At 50.4% G+C, this 16,067-nt stretch overlaps 1 protein-coding gene across 1 annotated transcript; it reads right to left on the bottom strand.

Annotated features, from left to right (window-relative positions):
- Positions 1 to 10,528: 10,528 nt before the first annotated feature.
- On the bottom strand, positions 10,529 to 12,805 carry LOC308518892 (relaxin-3-like; the record flags this gene model as incomplete). Its single annotated transcript, XM_081090685.1, has 2 exons — positions 12,550 to 12,805; positions 10,529 to 10,758 (listed from the first exon to the last, which is right to left on the bottom strand). Exons 1-2 carry the CDS (start codon positions 12,737 to 12,739, stop codon positions 10,529 to 10,531), a joined length of 420 nt encoding a protein of 139 aa, XP_080946811.1. The 5' UTR covers positions 12,740 to 12,805.
- Positions 12,806 to 16,067: the final 3,262 nt, after the last annotated feature.

The following is a 16,067-nucleotide window of genomic DNA, read 5'->3' as shown; positions in this document are numbered from 1 at the left end:
GGCACAGCAAGGCAGGTTCCCAGTGGTCAGTGCCTCTGCTGCTTCCTGGCCCCCCATTTATACACCCAGCCCCGCCCACCCCAACTACACACACCCACCTACACACACACACACACCCACCCACCTGTTGTGGAGGAACAAGTGACCTCCTTTATCTCTTCCAGCTGAGGCGAGGCGACCATGGCCAGCACACCCCGACCTTTCCCGTTTCCTGGACTAGGTAAGTGATAACCTTTCTCTGGGGATGGGGAGACACAGTTTGGCTCATTGTCATCTTCAACAGAGAGAGGCAAGGAGGCCGCCCTCCAGTCAGCAGAGACCAGGAACCTGGACCTTCACTAGACCAGGAGACAGGGGGCAGCTGAGAGGGTTAACTGGAAACACAGGCAGATAGGGCCGGGGTCCCATGGGAAACAAAGGCAGGCGGGACATAGGAAAGGGCAGACAGGGACGTTTGAGCCGGCCTCATCACAGAAACCAACCAAGCAGAAATAATACAATGTTTCTAGACTCAAAGCGGGAGGCATGGGAACACAAGGGAGGGCCTGCAGCAACAAGACATAGGAACACATAGGAACAGGGAAGTTCAGGTCCCTTGCTGGGCAAGAACCACTGAGGGGATTAATCAGGGGACAACACAGATAGATATCGAAGCAGGTTTGTAGCAAATATATACCCCGGACCACAAGGCTTTGGGGGGCAGCCCAGTATTGAGCCCCCTCTCCCCGTGCAGGGAGTCTGACTCTGCTTGTAATCAAGTTTCCACACTTTTGCTTAAATCATCTGGTCCATGGAGCTCATTCTTCTGCGTCATGAGACAGGACCCTGGGAAAAACCCTCGGTTTCACGGTTCCAGTTATCAGCTTTGGGGGCTCATCCAGGATCCAAGCTCTCTACATCACCGGTTAGCCTGCAGACCCTATCGCTTCTTTGGATCTTTCCTTGGTAGTTTTGGAGGCATTGCCGGGTACCCACCAGCCACTTAATCAGGCTGCCGTCTCTGGGGGGCATTTTTCTCTTTCACTTTCCAAATGTGCCTTCCAGCCTTTGGGCCTTTTAATAGTGGCCATGGGTCAGAACTGGTTGTAGGACCGGGTTAGAAAGCTATAGGCTTCCTTCCAGTTGCAGGACGAAGTCTGACCAATGATTAAATGAGGGCATGGGTACCAACCAAGGCTCCGAAGATCAAAGAGGCAAATTGCTCCCTCTGGTTTGAGAATCTTGAATGTCCTTATGTGAGCAAATACCTGGTCAAAAACTCTGGTCTGGCCATCTTTAAAAGCACACGTTTCTGGGAAAAACTTAGCCACGTGTGCAGATCAAATGAACTCATTGCAGCTTTGATTGCTAGATCGCCTGCTTTTACTTTTGTTGCAAAGAGTCTGTAAAGTGGATTCGGAGCAGCTTTTGTGTCTTTTGCTTTGTTAAGAATAAAATATGTTTATAAGGGTCAATCTAAGGAAAGCTGGTTGTATGCTTTCCTTGGTTATTGAGGATTGAGGCTTCTAAGAATTATTAATTGGAAATTATATGATCCTATCTAATAAAAGAGAAACATGGTAATTGGCGTACGACTGCTACCCTTCCCATTGGCTAATCAGGGCAATATGTAAATTAACTGTCATCCAAGATAGCGGCCGGCAGCCAGGCAGCTTGAAACTAACATGAGGCTTGCTTGCTTCAGTGACGGAGGACTCCAACATTCCCCGCCTGCCACTGCAGGCCTCTGAGCTGCAATCAACTACGTAACAAACATAGAAGCTAAACAAAACCCCAGAAACCTGCCGGGCTTCAGCCAGCAGGATCACAACATTGTAAGCAAAGGCCAGAAACCTACTTTCAGAAGCAGAGGCCTAAGAGTTGGAGCCAAGCCTCAAAGCTAAAGCTGGACCAGAATAAAAAAGAAAAAGAAAAAGAAAAAGAAAAAAAGGAGCAGTTGGGAACTTCAGTCACCCCCCAGCCTGAAAACAGCCCTCAGCTCCTCACCCAGACTGGCCAGGCACCCCAGTGGGGACCCCCACCCTGAAGGGTGTGTGACCAGCTGCAAACAGCCATCATCCCCTCACCCAGGCTGGCCAGGCACCGCAGTAGGAACCCCCACCCTGATCCAGGACACCCTTCAGGGCAAACCAGCCGGCCCCACCCACGCACCAGGCCTCTACCCTATATAGTAAAAGGGTAATATGCCTCCCAGCACCGGGATCAGCGGAGCCATGAGGCCTCCCAGCACTGGGATCAGCGTGACAAGGGCCAGCGCCCAAACCCCCTGATCGCTCTGTGGCTCTGTGTGTGACAGGGTGCGGCGCCCCAACCCCTCCACCCCCCCACGGGCCCTGCTCTGTGTGTGACGGGGTAGAGCCATAACCTCCCCATCGGCCCTGCCCTGAGTGTGACAGTGGCGGCACCCCAACCCCCTGATGGGCCCTGCTCTGTGCGTGACAGGGAACAGAGCCCCAACCCCCGTGATGGGCCCTGCTCTGTGACTGACAGGGGGTGGTGCCGCAACCTCCCCATCGACCCTGCCTTGAGTGTGACGGGGTGGTGCTCCAACCCCCCAATCGGCCCTACCCTGAGCATGACTGAGGGTGGCATCGCAACCTCCCAATCTGCCCTGCTCTGTGCATGGAAGGCGCCCCAACTCCCCAATCGGCCCTGTTCTGAGCCCGACCAGGGGCTGTACCTAGGGATTGGGCCTGCCCTCTGCCACCCGGGAGCAGGCCTAAGCCAGCAGGTCGTTATCTCCCGAGGGGTCCCAGACCGTGAGAGGACACAGGCCGGGCTGAGGGACCCCTCCTCCCCCCGGAGTGCACAAATTTTTGTGCACCGGGCCTCTAGTTTTGGTAATAAAAGGCATGGTGCATAGAGATGCATTTTGAAAACTAGTTATTTCTAAAATTTGTAAAAACATTTATAAAAATTGTAAAGGTTTATAAGGAAAAATGTTAAAAGGGAATTAAAACAAAGCCAAACAGTGTGGGCAGTTTGCAGCCAGCTTGTAAGTAACAAACCATTATCCTCCCCAGCCAAAGACACAAAGCAAATGGTTAAAAAAATAAAAATAAAAAACCTCCCTACAGAAAGGGTGTAGGGGGAAGGGGACGAGGGGAGGAAAGGTTAAAAAAAAAGGGGGGGGGGCATTTTACTCCCTAGGCAGTTTCAAGGCTTGGCAAGATAAAGTTGTCAGATGCTTCTCATGATTTCTGAAAAGACTACAACAATATAACAGAGAATCTTAAGTACTGATCTGTACCAGAATATTCAACAGAGCAATTTTAAGACCTACGGACAGGAGGGTGTGTGATGGCTTGGACCCCCACCCAGCCTGCTCTTCAGATTGGCTGGGGGCCCGCCTATGCTTCATGAGCCAAATGTATAGGTTTACTTGCTTTTCTTTTTCAAGAAAAATACATACTTTGATTGATTGGCTTTTCACAATACAATCAAGGTCTCTCATATAAATTCATTTGTGTGAGAAGACAAAAGTCAGGTTTTGTGACTTTTGTTAAAAGTGTTACTAATTTGGGGGCTTTTTTTTTTCAGATATAAGGAAACAAAACAATTTGGTGAATTATGTATTTTTCTCCCTACCTAATCCCTCCAGAATTTGGCAATTCGTAATGAGTGAGTCATGGCAATACATTTCTTTGCATGGGTTCAATAGGATCAGTTTCCAATGATTGTTTTATTGACCAAGACTTTTGCTGGAGTGTCATGCCCGAGAGAGACATGCCTGGACTCTGGATGTCACCAGAAGGCTTGAAGCCAATGTGAGCACCTCAGAGAAAAGCGTGGTACCTTGTGTGGTCACGGGGTTTCTGGAAGTCTTTCCAGGTAAGGAACGAAGGTTGCTTTTCTGAGAGATGGCAAGAAAAGACCCTCAAGACATTTTGGGAACGTCAAAAACTTGTGGCATTCACCCAAGTCTACAGGTATTGCAGGCAAGCCGGATGGCAACTGGGTGGCTCAGCTTCTTTGCCCTGAGGGGCTCATTAAAGCTCGGTCATGAGATTCCAGCAAAGAGCCTATACATTCAATTACTGTTATTTAAAAAAAAAAAGTATATATATATATATCTTTATTGATTTCAGAGAGGAAGAGGGAGAGAGGGAGAGATAGAAACACCAATGACGACAGATTGGCTGCCTCCTCACGCCCCCTCCTGTGGATTGAGCCTGCAACCCAGGAATGTGCCCTTGACCTGAATTGAACCTGGGACCCTCCAGCCCTGACACACTACCCACTGAGCCAAACCAGCTAGGGCCAATTACTGTTCTTAGTGTATTCATGCAAACACTCAGGCCAAGTTAAAACTAGTCTTAATGCAATAAATGAATTGGTCTTTAATAAGAGTAAGGGTGATTCTAGGGAGAAAAACTATATTTCAACAGACTCTATAATACACACTTGTGAGTTGATTCCAATGAATTGTTTTGTGGTTTTTTTTTGTTTTGTTTTTGTTTTTTTTGTTTTTTTTAAATATATTTTTATTGATTTTTTACAGAGAGGAAGGGAGAGAGATAGAGAGTTAGAAACATCGATGAGAGAGAAACATCGATCAGCTGCCTCCTGCACATCTCCTACTGGGGATGTGCCCGCAACCCAAGTACATGCCCTTGACCGGAATCAAACCCAGGACCTTTCAGTCCGCAGGCCGACGCTCTATCCACTGAGCCAAACCGGTTTCGGCTGTTTTGTGGTTTTATCTTACACCTATGAATTGAACTGAATCCTAACTTTGTCTAGTTTTTTTGGATGTTTACCTACAACTCTCCAGAGTAATACTTACTTTTCTCCCATCCTTGGCTTGGAATCATTGAACACTAAAACACTTTTCCTTTCATTGGATCTCTTGTCATAAATTCGTGTTGTTAAGCTTGTCTCCACCAGGTTGCAAGCCCTACTCGCACTCAGGGAATACCACCTCTAAAGACCATCGCCACCTCCTTCCGTGCCCAGGCCTCACTGTCCCTCTGACAGAGAACAAGGATTTCGTGGCTCTGAAGAGAAAAGTCACCCCCTTTAATGTGGGATTTGTTTAGTCCCCGTCCAGTCTGTTAAAAAGAAAATTGGGTCTTTTATATACAATCTTTTGGTCAAATAAGTTTAACTACCTTCCCAGGGTGTGAATTTTAGGAATTAGACTTGTGGGAATCAGAGGAAGCCTTAGTCCTTGCCAGATTTACGGGAGAGCCCAGAAGGAAGTGACCCTGCTCTGGAGGCAGGGCATGCTTCTGATCCCTACACCGCTCCATGTGCAGGAGGGCACGCAGACCCTGGAGCCGAGGGCTTGTCACTTTGTGCAAAAAAACAAGCAGAGCCGCGGACTGGAAGAGGAGGGCTGAGACCAAAGCAAGCCTCCAGCACGACCTGCAGTGCCCTCCGTGCTCCCAGGTAGATCATGTGCCAGACCCCTGCGTTATCAAGGAGATCACCTCCCCAATGGACGTAAAGTCCTAGTCTGAACTAAAGTAGGGTTCCACCCTTCCCATATAAGTCCCCCATTACTGACAGACTGGGGAGACCAGGATAAAGAAGATAGACCTTATGATAGCGAGGGCACACGTAGGAATCAGACTGGAGCTGATTGTACTCTTCCTGGAGCTCAGGGTGGTGGCCCCCCAGAGTTCTGGGTACTGGCCAAACTCTCCCAGCCCTCGGCCTACAGTCACTTCCTTTTAAACTCCCCTAGGAAACTTGATGGGTACTTCAAGAACATTAGAACCATCTCCCACACTTGCAATCAGGGACTCAGGTTAGTACAGGCTTCCCCAAATCTGGAGCAGGACGGGTTCCTGGTAGGCCACGCTGTTAAAGTGCGCACAGACCAGGAGGTCAGTTCTGTTAGGGGACGCACACTACCAGGTTTTTTCACCCTAGATCTCCCCTTTAAGTACGACTATGTCCGGAAGATCCTCTTTTGTGGTCACACACAAAGAGGCACTCACCTCACACCCCTTACCTAGGAGGAGGATGCCCCAAACAGGGAAGGGAAGATCACAGACGATGCTGGCTATCCTTTTGTGTGTTTTCTTGCAGATGGGAAGGGCTTCAGCCACACCCCGTGCAGATAGCCTTTTAGGCTGTATTCTTTTTTTTTCTTTTTTTTTAAAATATATTTTACTGATTTTTTACAGAGAGGAAGGGAGAGGGATAGAGAGTTAGAAACATCGATGAGAGAGAAACATCGATCAGTTGCCTCCTGCATACCCTCTACTGGGGATGTGCCTGCAACCAAGGTACACGCCCCTGACCGGAATGGAACCTGGGACCCTTGAGTCCGCAGGCCAACGCTCTATCCGCTGAGCCAAACCGGTTAGGGCTGGGCTGTATTCTTAAACACTGGGGTGCATTCGATCCTCAGACCCTTAAGAGAAAACACCTGATCTTCTTTTGTACCCAGGCCTGGCCTCAATATCAACAGGCAGATAGAGAGTCATGACCCCCAGAGGAAAGTATTAACTACAATACCATCTTGCAATTAAATTTTTCTATATGAAGGAAGGGAAGTAGTTTAAGCTGTCATGTATCCAGGCTTTCTTTACTTTTAGAAACAATGAAAAATTATGTCAGAAACGCAAAATGGAACCCTAGTTCTTGACAGCCTTGACCCAAAACAATACCAGAGAGTCAAAAAACCCTAAGAAGGTGATGGGGCCTAGTGGCCCACAGAATACACCTAAGCCATCTTGTCCTCCTTATAATACAAGACCCCTGGAAGGACAAGACACCCCAAGACCCAAGGGGACTCAGCCCCCAGGCCCTGATACCATCTGCCCTCTCCAGGCAATGGCAGGGGGATAGTTTTGATCCACCCAGGTCCAGGTATCATTTCCATACTGGACTGAAAACAAATTAAAGAAATAATCCCATCCCTAAGAAGCTAGTTGGCCCCTCTTCCCAGCCCTTTGTTTAGCTATTTCTATTGCTTATCTTTGGCCGTTGCTTATTATACCTCCTAATACATTTTGTTCCTTCTCACATAGAGGCTATAAAACACCAAATGCAGCCCCAGATGGAGATGACTGCCTTTTACCATGGACCCCTAGCCCGGCCTCCTCCAATGGGATCTGAAAACTGCTCCCCCACAAAACCCACTGTCAGCAGGAAGTAGCCAGAGCGGTCATCGCTCCTGTTCCCAACAGAAATTGGGGTCTTCATTATCAGAGGAAGGACAGAGAGCCTTAACTTGAAATCCAGGCAGATAGGGCAGGAGTCCAGTGGGAAACAAAGGCAGGTGGAACATCGGCAGGGGCAGACACAGCAGTTTGAGCCAGCCTGACCACAGGAACCAACCAAGCAGAAATAATAAAATGTTTCTGGACTCAAAGAGGGAGGCATGGGTAAACTAGGGAGGGCCTGTAACAACATGGTGTATTAATGCATAGAAACAGATAAAGTTCAGCATAGGAGCAGAGAAAGAACCCATAGAAATAGGGAAAGTTCAGGTCTGTTGCTGGGCAAAATAATTGAGGGAATTAATCAGTCGACAACACAGATATAGATGCAGGTTTGTAGCAAATATATACCCTGGACGACAAGGCTGTAGGGGCCGCCCATTATTGGCAGAGTTGGGTTTGAATCCCATCTCTATTTCCTGCTGTGTGACCTTAGGCAATTCAACCTCTTGTGCCTTGGTTTGCCTCCTTATAAAACAGGGAGGAGTCAATGAGTATGTCAAATTCGTAAAACCATCTGTGGCACGCAGTAATTGCTGCTTAAATGTTATTTGTACTTGACACAAATCCTCTGGATTTAAATTTTATTCCTTTGTCCTTTTCTTCATGATAAACTCCTGGCCTTGATTTCCCCCTGTGGATGTCTCTGGCCAAGGGCATGGCTTCAGAAGGCAGGAGTCGTATCTGATTGTACTGTTGGAAAGGTCTGATGAATAATACACTCTCCTCTCTGCCACTTCTCCCAGCAACTCTCCAGGCATGCACCCTTCCTTTCTTTCCTCCACACCCCAATGCCTGGCCCAGGGGCTGGCGAAGAACAGACGTACCAGGAAATTTTGCTGCCTGGCTGTCCGACTATGGCCCAGAACCAAGAACCTGTTTTGTGCCTCACACAGAATCAGAGTTTTGTGCCCAACACAGCTGAGTTTGAATCCTGATTTTTGTGTGACCTTGAGCAAGATGCCGCACCTAGCCTGGCTGGTGTGGCTCAGTGGTTGAGTATTGACCTATGGACTGGGAGGTCATGGTTTGATTCCTGAACAGGGCACATGCCTGGGTTATGGGCTTGATCCCTTGTAGGGGGCGTGCAGGAGGCAGCCAATCAATGATTTTCTCTCATCATTGATGTTTCCATCTCTCTCTTCCTCTCCCCTCCCCTCTGAAATCAATAAAGAAATAAAAAAAAACATAAAAAAAAAAACAAAGCCCTGGCCTTGTGAGTCTCAGCTGGCTCATCTCATGCACAAAAGGTTGCTGGTTGGATTCCTGGTGAGGGCACATACCAGGTTTCAGGCTTGATCCCCAGTTGGGGGCGGGCTGCAGGAGGCAGCCTATCGGTGTTCTGCTCTCAAAATCAATTTTAAAAATCTGAAAAAAAGAAAAAGCAGCTCCTTTCCCTCTCTGCGCACTTAGCCAAACCTGAAATGATTGTGAGTTTCCAGGAGCGAGTCATCATGAAGGCAGGTGAGGCCCCTGGGCCCGGGGGACCAGGCTGGCTGTCGGTCTCTCTCACTGCTGCCCCCCAGCACCCGGCCCAATGGTCTCTGCATCAGCTCAGAGGCCTTAAGCGGCCCCCCAGCACCTAAACAGCTTATCATCGCTCAGCACCTTCTCTGCCAGGCGCCCCCCTCATGGGGCCCTCAGAGCCAGCCCTGGGAGGCAGGTGTCCTTCATGATGGCCGTTTGAGAGAGGAGCAGAGGGGTCTCAGAGAGGGAAAGGGGCCGGTTGGGGTCCTGCAGCCAGGAAAGGGGGGGACCTGGATGTACTGAGAGCTGGGGAGGGCTGGGGGCACGACTCCTGGGTCCTCTCACCTGGAGAATGCGGGGACCTGAGCGGCCACCCCTCCAGAGTCTCAGTGTCCCCAAGCCACCGCACTGTACTCACTACTTCTGGCTCTGCAGGTGCAGCGTGGAGGGTGCTCCCAGGTCCCCAAGAGGCTCCCAGGAGCAGTTCAGGTCGCCTAAGGGCCCAACACCATAGCACCGCAGGGGCCCCGGGCTGCCTGGAAGAGGGCGAGGGTCCAGGGAGGGGAGGGGTCATTCCCCCGCCTCCTCACTGCCCAGAACCCGACCGCCCCCAAGTTCTGATCATCCTGGAGGGTTATGGGGTCCCTTTCGCAAGTGAGGAGCAGGGAAGGGGCGCTGGGCACCTCCACCCAGGCTTTGGGCATAACTCCTCCCCCCTCTACCACCACATCCCGTTACCACCCCAAGAGCTCCCACCCCAACCCCCACCCCCACCCCGGGGCTGACTTCCACCCCCTGCCTCGCGCTCCCCACTCCTTTCTGCGCCCTGTCCCTGCCCAGGGAGCAGCAGAGTGGGGTCCGGACCTCTGTCATTCATCCACGAACTTGGCGTTCGCCCTGGAGATTTCGCGCTGTAAGGCTGAGCGCGCGGTAGAGCGCCCCGCGCGAGCTCGGCCCAGAACTCACCCTGGACACTTGTCCGCGGGGACAGCAGCAACAGCAGAGGCAGCAGCCGGCAGGGCGCGCCCCTGGCCCCCCTCATGGCGGCCCCTGCGCCTTCCGGTCCCCCAGGGCCCTACTGGGTCCCAACTGCGTTGCTCTCAGGGTCCAGCGCCCCAGCGGAGATGAGAAGCGGAGCCACCCCTCCTAGCAGTCCCAGCTCCTTCCCAAAGACAGAGGGTCCCCGGGAGGGGGAGGGGGAGGGAGGAGGCGACCTGGGGCGTCCCGGGGAGAGGGCTGAGGGCTCAGCCTAACTCCCCTGAAACTGAGCGCCCCCCCCCCCCAACAACAACACACACACACTGCAGAGACCTTTGCAACTTTTATTATTGTGGTTGGGAGAAGGTTCTGATCTGTCCCCTTACTGGCCTCCCACCCCAGAATATGAAGGGAACCAAGGGGTCTCAACACCAATCCTGGGGCCCACGGCCTTAGGACCCCAGCAGGTGGCGTGGGAGGGAGAGAGGCTAGAAAGCAGGGGAAGGGAGTGGGCAAGGGCTGGGCTAGGCCAAGGGCATCATTTGGGCTGGCTCGGGGACAGGGGCCACAGTTGGGGCAGGAGAGTCACAGTTTTGGCAAAGGCTTCTTCAGTGTGGCCATTTGGGTAGATAGGGGCTCCATGGCACAGGGGAGGGTACCATCCAGACACAGGCATGCTATGGGCCGGGGAGAGGGCAGGAGTCAGCATCAGGGGCAACCATTTGGCCAAGTAGGGATACAGCTTGCTCGGGGTTAGGAGAGGCTGGTCGAAGGTCAGTTATCTGAGGGAATTGCATTGGAGTCCATAGTGCCTGACGTCGACGACTTGCTGATGAATGAATGTATGAGGGGCCAGAGACAGGTATTCAGCATTGGTCCCGGCACCCCCGGCTGCCCAGTCCCCAGGTCTAGCAGAGTCTGCTGATTTCACTCTTGCTGCAACCCCACTTGCAACAGTTGCTGGAGAGACTAGCCAGGACATCTCGGCTGCCACGCAGAGATCCAGGGGTCCCCTGCCAGCTGGGCTGGCCGCCATAGAAAGGCTGGGGGGACTTGGTCAGGACCAGCCAGTCACTGGAGCCTACTGCCTCTTCCAGCTGGCTGTCTGCATAGGGGTCAGTGTCTGGGAAGGCATCCCCTGCAAAAGATGAGAAGAGTTCATGCTTGGGGCCCAGTTTTTGTCACACTTAGAGTCATGGCTCCGGGCTGGTCCAGCTGCTTTTCCAATTTTGTGACATGGTCTCTTGGTTAAAGGTTTTGATTCCACTCAGGCCTAGGTTTAATATTCAACCTCACTGAGCTTGACCTTCCTGTCATTTCTTTTCCCTTACTCTTTGCATATGGAGGACCTGGTGGTTAAGAACATGGGTTTGGGAGTCAGACTGATTAAGCTTCAAACCAGTGTCTCAGAGTTATAATCCTGAGCAAGTGAATTTACTTCTTTGATTCTTAATGTCCTTTTCTGCAAAGTGAGGCACATAATAACTCCTAAGAATTTAGGGGTTTGCCCTGGCCAGTTTGGCTCAATGGATAGAGCCTCAGCCTGCGGACTGAAGGATCCCATGTTTGATTCCTGTCAAGGGCACATGCCAAGGTTTCGTGCTCAATCCCCAGTAGGGGTGTACAGGAGGCAGCCAATTAATGATTCTCTGTCATCATCATTGATATTTCTATCTCTCTTTCCCTCTCCCTTCTTCTCTGAAATCAATAAAAACACACTAAAAAAAAAGAATTTAGTGTTTCATAAAGAGTGGTTGAGTTAATTAATACCCATTAAAAACATAACACTTTGCCGAAGCCGGTTTGGCTCAGTGGATAGAGCGTTGGCCTGCGGACTGAGGGGTCCCGGGTTCGATTCCGGTCAGGGGCATGTGCCTTGGTTGCGGGCACATCCACAGTGGGAGATGCGTGGGAGGCAGCTGATCGATGTTTCTAACTTTCTATCTCTCCCTTCCTCTCTGTGAAAAATCAATAAAATATATTTTTTTTAAAAAAACACACACAACACTTAGAACTGTGCCTGGCACATGATAAGCACTCAAAATAGCCCTGAGCCTTCATGGAGGACTGACTGTGTGCCAGGCATTGTTTTAAGGGCTTTTGTGGATAAACTGCTTTATTCCTGTCAATGACAACACCATGAGGTGGGTGCTGTTATTATGCCCTCATTTCCCAGGGGACACCACTGAGGCCGATTTGGTGGAGTAACTGCACAGGAACACACAGCTACGGAACTACAGAGCGGCTGTGTGAGCCCAGACGGCATGTCTTCCAGGTCCACACTTACATCATCACCACCACCAGCATCATCATCATCATGACCAACATCTATTTTTCTGCCAGGCCCCTGCCCTTCAGGAACCTGGACCCCTACCCCCCGACTGAGCCCAATCTGGCCTCCTGCCTTCCTTGGACTGTGTCCTTACCTGTTATGACTCAATTTTGCCACCGAGCAAACTTGTGAGATGCAGGGACTGCCTTCCATTGGCAGATAAAGAGGATCAGAGAGGAAAAGCAACCTGCTGGGAGCGTCACCCACTAGGTGGCAAAATCTAGCCTTGGACACCCCACACCCCTCACACCACCTTCTCCAAGGGGTTGGAAAGTACTTCAGTGTCGGCTTCCGGATGGTGCCCCCTGGAGTCCTGTAAGCAGCGGCCTTGCTCAGCCCAAGGCTGGGCACATAGCAGGTGCCCCAGAAAGAGCATTCTGCCCTTGGACCCTGAGCCAGGGGAGATGGCTCCACCCCCATCCCAGCTTTGAGTTTTCCTAAATGGCTCAGCCTCAAGGATGGGCCAGCCTCCTCAGCTGCAAGTTGTGAGCAGGGACTCCCCTGCCCTGGCCCCTGGTCTCATCTTTGTCCCTGTCTCTAAGCCCGTCCCATGTCCCGTATCCCCCTTTCCTCCCTTCCACCACCTCCCTGCCTCACCCATAGCTTCCTGGGCCAGGTTGTCCGACCGCCTCCATCGGGAGCCTCCGCAGGTGAAGATGACTGCTCGGATGAATTCCCGGCCGCAAAGCTTCACCCCATAGGGTGCTCCCCGGGCTTCGGCTTCCAGCCACAGCCCCCCGGCCAGCACCCACACGGCCAGCAGCAGCAGCAGTGGGTGCTTGGCCATGCTGGACAGGGAGGCCTGGAACGCGAGAGTGGGCACAGCAAGGCAGGTTCCCAGTGGTCAGTGCCTCTGCTGCTTCCTGGCCCCCCATTTATACACCCAGCCCCCCCATCCTGTTGTGGAGGAACAAGTGACCTCCTTTATCTCTTCCAGCAGAGGCGAGGCGGGCATGGCCCGCACACTCCGACCTTTCCCGTTTCCCGGACTAAGTAAGCGATAACCTTTCGCCAGGGATGGGGAGACGCAGTTCGGCTCAGTGTCATCTCTAACAGAGAGAGGCAAGAAGGCCGCCCTCCATTCAGCAGAGACCGGGAACCTAGACCCTCACCAGACCAGGAGAGAGGGTGCAGCCACACCCCTCCCCTCAGGGGGCTGGGGCCCTGGCCCTCCTCTATAATAACAACAAGGACAGTGAGCCCTTACACAGCTTGGGCTTGGGACTAAGCACTGCTGCAAAGATTTTATATTTGTGTGATCTGTTTCATTCTCCTGACCGCCTAGGATAATGGTTCCAAATATGAGCCAGCCTCAGAACCTCCTGAAGGGCTTGTTAAGACCCAGATCGCTGGGCCCACACGCAGAGCGTCTGAGAATCTGCACGTGCAACAGACGTCCAGGCCATGCCAATGCTGCTGGTGCAGAAACCACTTTGAGAGCCACTGGCCTAAAGCAGGACTAAGATCATTCCCACATGCAGATGAGGAAACCGAGGCACAGAGTGGTGACATAAGATGCCCCAAATCATCTCGTAAGTGGGGGTGGGGTGGAAATGGAAAGAGAGCCATCTGGCTCTAGAATCCATGCTCTCCAAGGGAATATTTTTTTTAAATATTTTTTAAATTGATTTCAGAGAGGAAGGGAAAGAGAGATAGAAACATCAGTGATGAGAGAAAACCATTGATTGGCTGCCTCCTGCTCACCTCCTACTGAGGATCAAGCCACAACCCAGGTATGTGCTCTTGACTGGAATGGAACCCAGGACTCTTCAGTCCACAGGTCAAAGCCCTGTCCACTGAGCAACACCAGCCAGGGCCAAGGGAGCATTTTTAAGGATTAAAAAAATACATGTGGGAATAGACTTTCAGTTTTGCACGATGAAAAGAGTTCTGGAGAAGGATGGTGGTGATGGTTGCAAAATAATGTGAATAATATTAATGACACTGAACTGAGCACAGAAAAATGGTTGAGATGGTAAAATTGATATTCTATATATATTTTTCATAATTAAAAACAGTGAAAAATAGTAATTAAAATGTTAATTAATACCATATACGTAGAGGAGCTGTATGTGCTGGGAAATGTTTAACAATGGGCTCTCCAAGACAAAAATTGTTTGTAGCAGTGGTCTGTTTCTGGCCAATTTCAAGTTACCAATGTGATGTCACTGTGATGCCCCCCAATTCCTGGAAAGTGGAAATCCGTCCTCACAAATCAGTGCAGCTGGCCCCAGGATACCACTGACAGACACAGCTCAGACATGTGCAGGTTAAACAATGTCATCGTCACTCAGATCAGGAAATAGGATGTGCCAGCATCACAGATGTGCACCTCTCACCCCACATCCTCCTTGATCACAATCCCTTGCTTCCCTCAGAGCTCACCGCCATCCTGACTTTATTGATTTTTTACAGAGAGGAAGGGAGAGGGTTAGAGAGTTAGAAACATCGATGAGAGAGAAACATAGATTAGCTGCCTTCTGCACACCCCTTACTGGGGATGTGCCCGCAACCAAGTTACACGCCTTGACCGGAATCGAACCTGGGACCCTTCAGTCCGCAGGCCGACACTCTATCCACTGAGCCAAACCGGTTAGGGCTTTCATTCAGTTTTAACACCAACAGGTGCCTCTCCAAAGATAGCCGAGTCTGTCTCTCTCCTTTCCTTTTTTTTTTTTCTTTTTGTACTTGAGCAAACTTAACTTTTCATTGCACATACAGAAAAGTGCACATATTATAAATGGACACTTGGAAGAATTTTCACAAATGGATCACATTTCTGTAAGCACCACTCAAGTCCAGAAACAAAACATTCTCAGCTTCCACCCAGAACAGGGCAATGGGTGGAGGAGTATGGAGGAATTGGTGGGCCTATGTTAAAACTATCATAAAAATACCAAAAATGGATAAATCCTTTGGCTGAGATACGGTGAGGCCCTGCAGAGACCCTATTTCCCATTAAAGTTTACCCATTGCTTTTCTCTTCATTGGTGGACGGTGTGTGTATGGAAATTATTACTGTGATGTTTGCTTAATAGTAATTTTTCATTTATCTCATTCCTTCTACATTTACTATTATGTATTACTAGCGGCCCAGTGCACGGAATTCGTGCACAGGCAGCCGGGGGGCGGGGGATGTGGGGGGTGGGAGGGGTCCCTCAGCCTGGCCTGCACCCTCTCAGATTCTGGGACTGCTCAGGGGATGTCCAACTGCTGGTTTAGGCCCAGTCCTCAGGGATCCCCTAACCACTCCGCCTGCCTGCCAGATCGCCCCTAACCACTCTGTATGCCTTCCTGATGGCCCCTACCACTTGCCTGCCTGCCTGATCACCCCTAACTGCTCACCTTCCTGTCTGATCATCCCTAACTACCTCTGCCTCGGCCCAAGCTGCTGTGGCTTCATTCGAAGGACATACAGAATGACATCCAAAAGGTCATTCGGCTATCTGGTCTAATTAGCATATTACCCTTTTATTATTATAAATTTGAAATTCTTCTGTAAGGAAGAGTTGTTCTGTCTCCATTGATTTGTTTATTCAATTGTTTCTTTATACCCATATGGATTCATTAACGGTTATTTTATTGGTTTCAGAGAGGAAGGGAGAGGGAGAGAGAGATAGAAACATCAATGATGAAAGAGAATCATTGATTGGCTGCCTCCTGAACGCCCCTACCAGGAATCGAGACTGCAACCAGGGCATGTGCCCTTGACCGGAATCAAACCTGGGACCATTCAGTCCACAGGCCAACAATCTATCCACTGAGCCAAAAGAGTTAGAACTTTGAACAGTTATTTTAGTCTTTGAGTTATAATCTATACTATTGTTATTTATTTTGTTGCACAAATTGTTCCAGCTTTGCCTACTGGGAGCTTTTTCAGTTGGCCCTGCTGTAAGCATTTTATTTCAGGCACTATTCTTTTGAGACGACTCAGTTGTTCGTTTGTTTTGTTTCTTACTTTCTACACCACAAAATATTCCAGAATCATCTTGTGTTTTCGCCACCCCAGTTCTAGAATCAACCAAGGAGCCTGGGTTCCCTTTTCTGCAGAAGGGCATTGGGAAACCAAGGTCTGGGTGCTGGGTGTGCTCATTGCTGCTGGGGATGGGGGCATT

The sequence above is a fragment of the Myotis nattereri genome, assembly GCF_964212035.1.
Source record: "Myotis nattereri genome assembly, chromosome: 5".
Taxonomy (NCBI): Eukaryota; Metazoa; Chordata; class Mammalia; order Chiroptera; family Vespertilionidae; genus Myotis; species Myotis nattereri.
The sequence above is the reverse complement of the archived record's forward strand: the minus strand, read 5'-3'. Positions and strand labels throughout refer to the sequence as shown.